Source organism: Musca domestica, unplaced genomic scaffold (genome assembly GCF_030504385.1).
Source record: "Musca domestica strain aabys unplaced genomic scaffold, Musca_domestica.polishedcontigs.V.1.1 1, whole genome shotgun sequence".
NCBI lineage: Eukaryota > Metazoa > Arthropoda > Insecta > Diptera > Muscidae > Musca > Musca domestica.
The window spans coordinates 33,949,434-33,961,596 of NW_026712114.1; the positions used below are offsets into that span (position 1 = coordinate 33,949,434).

The following is a 12,163-nucleotide window of genomic DNA, read 5'->3' on the forward strand; positions in this document are numbered from 1 at the left end:
AAAGGCTTCAGTTTTTCAGAGGCATCGCCAGAGTGCAGTTGAAAGTTTCTTGCCTTGAAAACAAGTGAAAGTATTGAGTTGGAAACAGATCAGTGATCTATTTTATACATTTCGGTTTTGTTATTATTTGTGCAATTAAATTTAATATTTAATCAGTTGTTGATTTTTGCATTTAAATTAATCGATCTTGTCATCGGTCACAATGCCAATTGTCCAAACAGGTAAGTAGTAGACAATGGAATCTAATCTAGAAACATACACATATTCGTGTGGACATATATGTGGCCATATGTATGTATGTTTGCCAATGTTTGGGGTGCGTTTATGTTGCGATCATAAAGTAATAATTTATTGTGTTTGTTGTTAGCATTACAAAGTGTGGGGGGTTTATTTGAATTTATCTCAAGGAATTTGTGTCGTTTTAAAACAAAGTGGGCAATATAGTTTATTTATGACCGTAACTCGTGATCTCTTACCGGTAGAAACACAAAAAAACAGCATTTGAATTGTGATGTGGTTTGAAAATATAAAACTTTTGTTTACGTTAAATACAATATTATTTTTTTTAATATTTTTATGAGCTGGAGAGAATAGTTATAGAATTTTTTTTATACCATAAATGTACTAAGCCAATTTATAATATTATCCACAATTATAATTCCTCTAAAAATGCACAATTTTTGCTCTGAGTGTCCACTAAAATATGCTTAGAAGATCCGATGACAGTCTTTAAAAATAATCGTTTTGCAATAATTGCCTAACAAATTCACGCCAATTGCTCTAATAGTCCCCAAAATATATTAATAGTTCTTGAAGGAAACTTTTTGAAAAGTGAACATTTATTACTCGAACAATCATTAAGGAAATATTCAAAGAAAAGTTTTACAATTTTTAAGAATACATTCTCAATATAATTCTTGGAAAAAGTTGTTCTGAAAATCCCCCAAAAAATATTTCCATAGAAAATCCGGTCTCCGGATAATTAGATGAAGCAACAATGATTGCTTAGATAGTCCTCCGACTTTTATCTTTAATCAATCCCTGATAAATTCTATAATCCCTCAAAATATATTCTCCGAAAAATCCAGGATGAGGATACCAATATTTCACGAAAATACTCTTCAAAAAATCCACACAAAAAATATTCTTCGAGAAATGCACGATTATAGCTCCAATATTACTCTAAATACCTTAAAAATATTCTTCGAAAAATCCATGATTATTGTCAGAATAGTCCTCCAAACAAAAAAAAAAAAAAAAAAAAAAAGGAATATACCACACAAAAAACAACGATTTTTTTGCCGTTACTACTCCGATAGTCTTCCAAAAATATTCTGAGAGAAATCTACGACCATTCTTATTATAGTCCTCTAACTTTTTCTTTAAAATGTGCAATTATTGAGTCACTTAACCAAGATTCTCTTCTAAATCTATTCGTAAATAATTCGACGATTATTACTCTGACATCCCCCCAAAATATTACTTTAATAGCTTCGATAGTCCTCCAAAATACAAAATTTATTTTTTAAAACTCCACGATTATTGATAGTTTTCAAAAAATATGTAAAGAAAAATTCAATATAGTTCCTCTGATAGTTATGTGCTTAAATCATGGAAAAAGTTAGTAGTGATCAAAATTATTAAAAAAAATCAAGATTTTTTGGCAGTTTTTAAAAGTATATTGTAGAAGAATCCATGATTATTGATCTGATCTTTCTTTACTAATAATCTTTAAAAAAAATTACGATTATAGATTAAATAAATTTTTTAAGAAATTCATGTTCTCATAATCCTCCAAAAACTATTCTTTGAAATATTCACGAATATTTATGTGAACGTCCTCCAAAAGTATTTTTAGAAATATATCTGATAATCCTCTAAAATTCTTCTTCAAAAATCCTAAATTAGGGTTTAAATATTCCACGACAAGCTGGAAAATTCTCAATTGTGTACCCTACACCACAAGGTGGTAAGGGTATTATGTCTTTGTGCATTTGCTTGTAACAGGCAAAAGGAAACGTGATGGACCTATATTTCCTTTGTTGGTCTGCATAGAACCACATTCGATGTCGGTTTATATATATGTCTGCCCTTCCGTCCGTATGTCCATGTATTTTGTAAACAAAGTACAGGTCGCATTTATTGCCCGATCCAGATAACAATTTGCACAAATAAATTGTTTTACCCAAGGACGAACCCTATAGAAATTGGAGATAATCGGTCAAAGTTTAGATATAGCTCCTATATATATCTTCATCCGAGTTGCTTTTTATTGTGCACCAAACGTGTAATATCAGCCCAAATAGTATGGAATTTTGCACATACGACCAGATTAGGTCTGGAAATAAGTATGCGCAATCGGTTCAGATATAGCTATAGCTCCCATATATATTGTTCATCCGATTTGTTATTTGGGGAAATATATCAAATACAACTTAGAAATACATTTGCTAAATTTTATCGACATCGGTTCAGATTTGGATATAGCTTCCATATATATCTTCGTCCGATTTGCCTTTTATTGTGCACCAAACATGTAATATCATTCCAAATGGGATGGAATTTAGTACTTACGACCAAATTGAGTCTAGAAATAAGTGTGTCAAATTTGGTGAGAATTGGTTCAGATAAAGCTATAGCTCCCATATATATTGTTCATCCGATTTGTTGCAATTGTCCTGCACAACCGTAATATGCACTGCGTAGTAACGATATTCCGGGAAATATATCAAATACGGCTCAGAGAAACATTTGCCAAATTTTATCGAGATCGGTTCAGATTTGGATATAACTCCCATATATATCATTATCCGATTTTAAGTTAGTTGTACACCAAATGGGTAATACAAGACCGAATTGAAAAGGCTTAGGCAAGTTTAGTAGAAATCGATTCAGGGGAGAATATTCCTCTCATATATTAGTTCCTTTGGACTTTAAATTGTAACTATAATCATAATTGGTATGATTTAGTTCTCACAAATTCTCCATAAAACCTGTTTTTGTTATTTGAAGCTCTACTTAATAAGTAAACTAAGACCTAAAATGGTAAAGACTAGACAAAATGCACTTTGAGCATATGGTTTGTGTCTACAATACATAGAGTAACAGCTCATGACAAAGGCATGTTAATATAAAAACCGCAATTACAGAAACAAACGACAAATAAATGTTTAAAAAATCCAAAAATTTAGTTTCAAAATTCTATTCCATAGACCTTTCCAAAAATGTGCATATTTCCTTAGCGGTTTAAATCAGTTAACATTAGTAATTTTGTTGTTATGATATCATAACAATAGAGGTACATATTTTCATATTTTTACTCTGTCTTGTCCCATTTTATACTTCTATGTCTTTGAAGTAAAGTTGTGTAGGGAATCATAAAGTAGGCCCCGCCAACCTTTTTACTCTGTCTTGTCCCATTTTATACTTCTATGTCTTTGAAGTAAAGTTGTGTAGGGAATCATAAAGTAGGCCCCGCCAACCTTTACTGGTTGCAGATAGTCTTTTGAAAAATATTTCTTGAAAATTCACTGTTCCGATAGTCCTCCAGGCAGACAGGTAGTCTTTTAAAAATATTTAAAAAATACACGATTTGTATAGTCATTCAAAAAATAATCTTTGAAAAGTCCTCTAAAACTATTCCAAAAAATTGAAATCAGCCCTTAGAATAATATCCTATAAATCCGTAAAAATTGCTTAAAATGTCCTCAAAAAATATTCCATGGTTATTGCACAGAAATACCTCTTTCGTAAAAAAATCTCCATCATTGCTTTGAAGTACAATATTTTATATTTAAAAAAAAAACAACAATTTTTGTTTTCAAAATATAATCTTGAAAAAAATCTACGATTATTACTTTAATAGTTCCCAAAAATTGTCCTCGATTTTTTCTTGTTAGTCCTGAAAAAATGTCCGACTTTTCTTTTGATAATCATCCAGAAATGTCCTCTTAACAGTCATCAAAAATGTTTTTAAAAATACAAAAATGCTTCCAGAAATCAAAAATCGCCTAAAAAATATTCATAGAAAATCCTAGGAAAACCCGATGGTTATTGCTTCGCAGGTCCTTCAAAAGATATTCTTTTAAAAATCCAAAATAATTGCTTTGAAAGTCCCTTAAAACTATTCCTCCTAAAATCCCCGATTATTGTTCTGTTAGTTCTCGAAAATGTTTCTAAAAAATACGCCACCATATATATATATATATATATATATATTTATTTATTTAAAAAATATTCATAAAATTTCTACGATTATTAAGTTACCAGAGATCCACTTTTTTTTGGAAAGAAATTCCTTAAAATTTTAATGTTGTTTCGTATATCTGAAAATATAAAACATTTTTAAGAAATCTACAATTATTAGCAAACATTCAAAATAAGATAACAACGTTCCAGGGGAGGTATATGACAAGCTAATAAATCAAATGCTTATCATTAGCAGATAAAACATTAACATTAAGAAACGGAAAATTAGAAGAATTATCAAATTATATACATACATACATACATTTGTATGTACTTTAAGATCAAGAAATTTTAATCCAAATATCTGTTTGTTTTCTTCTTTACTTCACAGTTTTGGGACCCATTGATCCAAATCTATTGGGTCGCACTCTCACCCATGAACACATCGCGCTGGATTTTGAGGGTTTCCACTGTGACCCACCAGAGGATTTCAAACCATTTTTGGAGGGAAAATTGCGTATGGAAAATTTGGGATTTGTTCGTCAATATCCCTATTCGAGCCGTGACAATACCCGATTCTACGATGAGGAAACTCGTGTAGCTGTGCTGAAAGACATCGAATTGTATAAGAAATTTGGTGGGGGTACCATTGTGGAAAATAGTTCGCATGGCTTAAAACGTAATATGGAATTTATGGTGGAGGCCAGTAAAAAGACGGGTGTCCATATTGTGGCTGGCACGGGACATTATGTCCATGATTTGCAAGAGAAAGATCATGTCGGCATGACTGTGGAGCAAATGACAGATTTATATTCAAAGGAAATTATCACCGGTGTGGAGTTGGAAGGTGTTGGTATGGTGAAATGTGGTTTTATCGGTGAGGTTGGCAGTGTTTATCCCATTCATGGTAAGCAAACGATTACGTCGAAATATTTACTTGTACTCTACACCACAAGAAGGTCTTGGTATTATGTCATTGAGCATTTGTTTGTAACAGGCAAAAGGAAACGAAATAGACCTATAGTTCAGTTTGATGATATGCATAGAATCACATTATGCATGTCCGCCCGTCCGTTCGTCTGTCCATGTATTTTTATAAACAAATTACAGGTCGCATTTATTGTCCGATCCAGATGAAATTTTGCACAAATCATTTGTTCGACCCAAGGACGAGCCCTATTGATAATACGTCAATATTTAGATATAGCCCCCATATACAGGGTGAGCTAAAAAACTGCAACAAAGTCAGACGCCATAATTTTTACATTTTTTTTTTAATTTTATTCAATGAAAGCAAAAAATGTCGGAAATAGCATCAAATTTTAGAACATGTTTAGATTTGTTAGAATTGGTCACCTTTGGCACGAATTATGACCTTCAAACGGTCAATAAAACCGTCACACGCTGCCCGAATGTTGCTCTGCGGTATTTTGGTCCATTCCCGAAGAAGCGCTTACTTGAGGTGATCGACACTTTGGTATTTTTTAGTGCCAACCTTGCTTTCCAAAATACTCCAGACACAATAGTCCAACGGACTGGTATCCGGAGATTTTGGTGACCATTGTGCGCTGGAAATGAAGCGAGAAACCTCATTTTGAAACCATTCTTGGGTGGCACGTGCTGTGTGGGATGGTGCTGAGTCCTGTTGGAATGTCCAATGTCTGCGGCCAAAATGTTTGCATGCCCGAGTCTTTTATACACCCTCCAGAATATTTTCGTTTAAATATTCGGCATTTAATCTGATACCACGGTCGATTCATACAAGCGGAGAGCGACCATCGGCTGTTATGGCGGCCCACACTATCACCATAGCAGGCGCTTGAGTTCTGGTGGCCAACCGAAGGTGAACATTTTCAGCTGACCTCTTTGGCAAGTAAACACACATTTTGTTTGTTTACAAACTGCTGGACAACGAATGTTTTCTCGTCGGAGAAAAACAAATTCGGCAGTTCACCACTTTAGGCCAAGCGAAGTAACTCTTTAGCTCTTTTGAGTCTATTTTCTTTCCGTTGCGGTGTAAGTTCTTGCACTTTTTGGAATTTCAATGGCTTTACCCCGAGTTCATTTTTCCATATTTGCCGAATGGAATATTGCGATATGTTCAGCTCACGAGCCATTTTTCGGCTACTGCGACGAAGGTTTCGATCAAGTCGCTTCTTTACTTTTCGAACCAATTCTGCTGATATTGCTACGCTACCAATATCACGGTAACGAGCGATGTTACGAAACACAATATAATAAACTGTTACTGGAATAATTTTAACAGCTGTCGGACGAGTAGCTTAGGAATGATAGCAGTCTGAAGTTGGTTGCAGTTTTTTCATCTCACCCTGTAGATCTTCGTCCGAATTGCCTTTTATTGTGTACCAAACGTGTAATATTAACCCAAATGGGATGGAATTTGGCCCCAACGACCAAATTTAGCCTAGAAACAAGTGAATCAAATTTGGTGAAAATCGGTTCAGACATACTATGTTCATCCTATTTGTTATATTTTTAATTATTCTTTACTGATATTTATTAACTTATTCAAGTTTGTTTTTTATTTTACCTTGTCCCATCTAACTTAAAGAAATATTGTTGGCTTTGAGCTTGAGGTTCCTTTATTAATTTAAAATATTCCAATTCATTTCCCCAAGCTCAAATTTGTGGATTCAAAATTTATTAATTTATTTAATGATTTATCTATTAATATATTTATATACGTATTAATTTATTTATTCTTATTCCTTATATATTCTAGATTTCGAAAAGCGCGCCATTAAGGCCACCGGTGAGATTCAGGAAGTCTTGGGTTGTGGTGTCTCCTTCCATCCCGGTCGTGATGCAGAGGCTCCCTTTGAAATTGTCCGTTTGTATTTGGAAGCTGGTGGTAAGGCATCGAAATGTGTGATGTCCCATTTGGATCGAACCATTTTTGATATTGATCAGCTATTGGAATTTGCCAAAATGGGCACATATATTCAATACGATCTTTTCGGTACTGAATGCTCTTTGTATCAACTCAATTTAACCGTGGATATGCCTTCGGATGCCCAACGTATTAATAATCTAATGCGTCTGATTGATGAGGGCTATGTAGATAAGATTCTCATGTCGCACGATTTGCATACAAAACATCGTTTGGTAAGTAATTGGAATATTTTTTACTGTTGTTTGTGAAAATATATTAAGAATTTTCGTTTTCTTTTTTAGACCTCCTTCGGTGGTCATGGCTATCATCATGTCCATATGAATATTTTGCCACGCATGTTTGCCAAGGGCCTGTCCGTGGAGCAAGTTGAACAAATGACTGTCACCAACCCAGCCAAGTGGTTGGAATTTAATATTTAGGAAGCCTAAACTGCCCTTGATACCAATGTGTACATTTAAATATTAATTATATTTTAAAGGTTGTTTTACTCGATTTATGCTCCATACTTATATTAACCTCTTTTCATTATATATTTTGTAAAATGTATTAATATTGATATATACATATTCTCGTCGTTAAAGTTTTTAATAAAACTCCAAGAATATCTAGTCTCCAAAAACAAAACACAATGTCAAAGAACCAGAGTTGTCGTACTTGATCTGGCACAGAAATTTAACACCTTTTTGCAAATAATTGCGTATGTAGTTATAACCATGGTACAATGATATCAAGGTAGGGCTATGATACCATTTGTTTGGCCCAAGAACGAACCCTATTGAAATTGAAGATAATCGGTAAAAATTTAGATAAAAATTTAGATATATATGTTCGTCCGATTCCATACTTTTGAATAGTATGGAATTTTGCACATAAAACCAAATTAGGCCTAAAAATAAGTACGATCGAAATCGGTTCAGATATAGCTATAGCTCCCATATATATTGTTTATCCGATTTGTTATTTTTGTCCTCCGCAGCCGTAATATGCACTCTGTAACAACAATATTTGGGGAAATATGTCAAATGCAGCTCAGAAATGTATTTGCTAAATTTTATCAAGATCGGTTCTGATTTGGATATATCTCCCATATATAACTTCGTCCGATTTACTTTTTATTATGCACCAAACCTCTAATATTTGCCCAAATGGGAGAAAATTTGGTTCTTACGACCGAATTGAGTCTAGAAGCTAGTAGGTCAAATTTGGTGAAGATCGGTTCAGATATAGCGAAGCAACTCTTTAGCTCTTTTGAGTCTATTTTCTTTTTGTTGCGGTGTAAGTTCTTGTACTTTTTGAAATTTCAATGGCTTTAAACCGAGCTCATTTTTTAATATTTGCCGAATAGAATATTGCGATATGTTCAGCTCACGAGCCGTTTTTCCGCCACTTCGACGCTGCGACGGGTTTCGATGAAGTCGTTTCTTTACCTTTCGAACCATTTCTGCTGATGTTGCCGATTTCTTTCGTCCACTTCCTTGACGTTGGGCTATGCTACCAGTATCACGGTAATCAGTCTGAATTTGTTTGCAGTTTTTCATCTCACCCTGTATAGTGCCTTTGACAATATAACTGACAAGCATCAATTTACCCTCAATCGAGTCATTAGGTCTTTCCAAACTGTTCAAAAACTCAATTAAGATATGATCGTATCGGATCAAAATATTTGTCGAAAATTGTTTTGTTACGAACCTTTACTGTAAATCCAGAATATACTTAACCTCCGAATAACCTAAACCCCGAATTTTGAAAAAGTCGCACTTAATCTGGGTTTATGCAAAATATTTCCATAAAACATAATCTTAAGGGGATGACGTCAAAGACAAACATATTCTACGTTCAATGTCAAAATTAGTCACCAAAGACAAACAAAATGTTTATTTACACTATATAAGCAAAATATATAAATAGATTTTTCCGAAAAATCACAAAAATATTTTCCTATATTTTGATAACATTTTCTGTGCATTTTTTTATTTGATACGTGAAAGTAATATAAATTACCTTTAAGACGAACAGTAAACAGTGTCAAGGGAAGATACATTCCATTCCTCTAATCATTTCCCATTTCTGACTATTCTCATGTAATCAGACCGATTTGTGGCTTTTCGAAACAAGTCTACTTAAATTTGCCTTGATTCAGAAAGTGCCCCTAATTTGCCGCCAATGCGCAACACCCGCAACAATTCTACCTTAGATGCAGTGATTTATCAACTATTCAACGCGAAAAATCCTTATTTCCGCTTTTTCTATAGTATTTTCATATCTGTAGAAATTCCATAATTTCTGGGTTTATTATTATTTTTTTAAGACCATTAGTAGCACATTATAAAACTACAATATTTTCCCTATCATATGGTGAAAACTTCATGCAAATAGCCCCTTTCATTGTTGAGATATAGCGATTTGAATTTTGGTTTGATGCCAAATATCCCTGCTATTCGATGCTGTTTGCCTGATACTTGAGATTGTCACCACAATGTTACTGAAAATCTCAAAAAGCTACAAGAAAGTGGAATGTTGCCAGATTTCCTACCAAAAAATTATATAGTTAAGAAGTAATAATATGGAGCATACTCTTAGGCGTCAGATGTTTCTCCTTTGTGATGTTGCCAGATGCATTATTGCAAAGATGTCCAATATAAAACAATGTGGGGCATACTCTTAGGCGCCAATTATAATTCCCCTTAACAAAATGGACAAATTCACTGTTTTTCTTTTTAATATTTTATGTATGTTTTTATTTATTGAAAATAATTTTTTTATATATAATAAATTTTATATATATCATAATATATTGTATTTTTTAATTGTAGTTTATTGCATATTAAATATATATTTTGATTTTTATTGTAAGTTTTCCCTTAAGATCTTTTTTGTTTTTGTTAAAATATAATATTTTTTAAACATAAGCATTTACATTAAACAAGAGCAAATCAGTAATAAGTTGGTTCTCTTTATACAAGGAAAATAAAAAGAGTTTAAAACAATTTTACCTAATAACTAATTAAAAACAAACATACCACTTAAGAATTTATAAGAATTCTATCAACAAAATGAGAAATTCGGGTGTAATTTAAAGATACACAAGATGCGTGTTACTTTTAGCATTGATTGCAATTTGAATACAATTACAATTCGGAGTCGAGATACAGAAAAGAGGTAAGGGAAATTTCATGAATTGACAATTGAATTTTTTAAGGAAGGTAGTGAGATTAGGTCTATTTTAAAGCGGCATATTCTTTGTTTTTTAATTCAATTTTTTTCTGTGCTCGACTACCGTGTCAGGAATTTATATAATATAAAATACAGGGTGAGATGAAACAACTGCAACCAACTTCAGACTGCTGTCATTTCTAAGCCACTCGTCCGACAGCTGTTTAAATTATTCCAGTGAAAGCTCATTATATTGTTTACTAGTATACAACATCATTTTGGTGAGAATTGTTCAGAAAAAAGTTACTCGTGATGGAATCCAAGCGTGATTGTGTGATTTCTTTACATTTGGCTAGAAAATCACAAGTGACCATTGTTAGATCACTCCAGGATTTAAATGTGAATAAATCTATTGTGTCTCGTACCATCGCTCGTTACCGTGATACTGGTAGCATAGCCCGACATCAAGGAAGTGAACGGAAGAAAACAGCAACATCAGCAGAAATGGTTCGAAAAATAAAGAAGCGACTTGATCGAAACCCGCATCGCAGTCGCCGTTGACAAATGAGCTCGAGGTAAAGCCATTAAAATTCCAAAAAGTGCAAGGACTTACACCGTAACAACAACAAAAAAGCTAAAGGTTTCTTCGCTTGGCCGAAAGTGGCCACCTTAATCTTCGGATACCTATTTGTTGGACTATTGTGTCTTGAGTATTTTGGAATGCAAGGTTGGCACTAAAAAATACCAAAGTGTCGATCACCTCAAGCAAGCGTTTCGCCGGGAATGGGCCAAAATACCGCAGAGCTACATTCGGGCAGCGTGTGATGGTTTCATTCGTGCCAAAATTCTAAAATTTTATGATATTTCCGACATTTTTTGCTTTCATTCAATAAAATTTAAAGAAAAATTTAAACATTATGGCCTTTGACTTTGTTGCAGTTTTTACATCTCAACCTGTATGCATAAAATAATAAAAATTGTGAATAATAATATGCATTATACATAATAAAATAAACAAAAGTATATAAAGTCTGTCAAGAAAATGTGTTAAAAAATCAGATTTAATTGAAAATAAATTACAATTGCATAAGAAGAATTATGCAGCACTTCAAATGCGTACTTCAAAAAAAGTTTCTTGATAGACCTAAAGTAAATGGATATGATCATGTGCAAAATAACCTTGCAGTCTGTCAAAAAACAAAAAAAAAAAATGTATTCAAGTCTGATTTAAATGAAAATAAATTAATCATGTTAATATTAATTTATTTTTACGTTGTTACTGCATTTCATTATCATCCATTCAATTTAAGACACCTTGCAAATATTTTTGTTTTCTGATTTCGTCTTAATTTTGGGTTTGTTTTATGGTTTGGCACATTACACAAGAAAAAAAAATTATATAAAATATAAAAAAGCACACACACACACTTATTTAATTCAAAGATGATTTTTATAAAAATTGTTACTCACAATTACAATTTGTTTGTGTTTAACCTTTTCAATACAATATTGGGTTAATATAGTAGTAAAATGCTTTATAAAAAATATGATTGATTATTTGTTTTTCAATTTCATTTTCCTCATCAAAAGAAACATTCGTTGCCTTTTTATCAATTGCATTGGGAAACATTGCTTTCAGCCTCCATTAGTTGGGCGGTATAGATTTCGATTTTATCTTTGTTTTCAAATTTCATTCTCTCAGAGTATTACTTAATAATAGCTTAAATATTAGTTTTATACTTAACATTTAAAAAAATTAAAAAAAAAATTAAACACATTTTTAAAAGCTTAAATAATAACAACAGATATGCAATAACACATATTATATAAGTAGTATATGTACGACGAAAAAAAAATTAATGAATTTAATAATAATATTTAATTACAAATGTACTTACAACTAAAAAC

At 32.5% G+C, this 12,163-nt stretch overlaps 1 protein-coding gene across 1 annotated transcript; it reads left to right on the plus strand.

Moving 5' to 3' along the window:
- LOC131802229 (phosphotriesterase-related protein) lies at positions 1-7,613 on the plus strand. Its single transcript, XM_059122016.1, has 4 exons — positions 1-221; positions 4,580-5,095; positions 6,932-7,314; positions 7,384-7,613. The coding sequence occupies exons 1-4, from the start codon at positions 203-205 to the stop codon at positions 7,519-7,521; spliced, it is 1,056 nt and encodes a 351-aa protein (XP_058977999.1). The 5' UTR covers positions 1-202; the 3' UTR covers positions 7,522-7,613.
- The last annotated feature ends 4,550 nt before the right edge of the window (positions 7,614-12,163 follow it).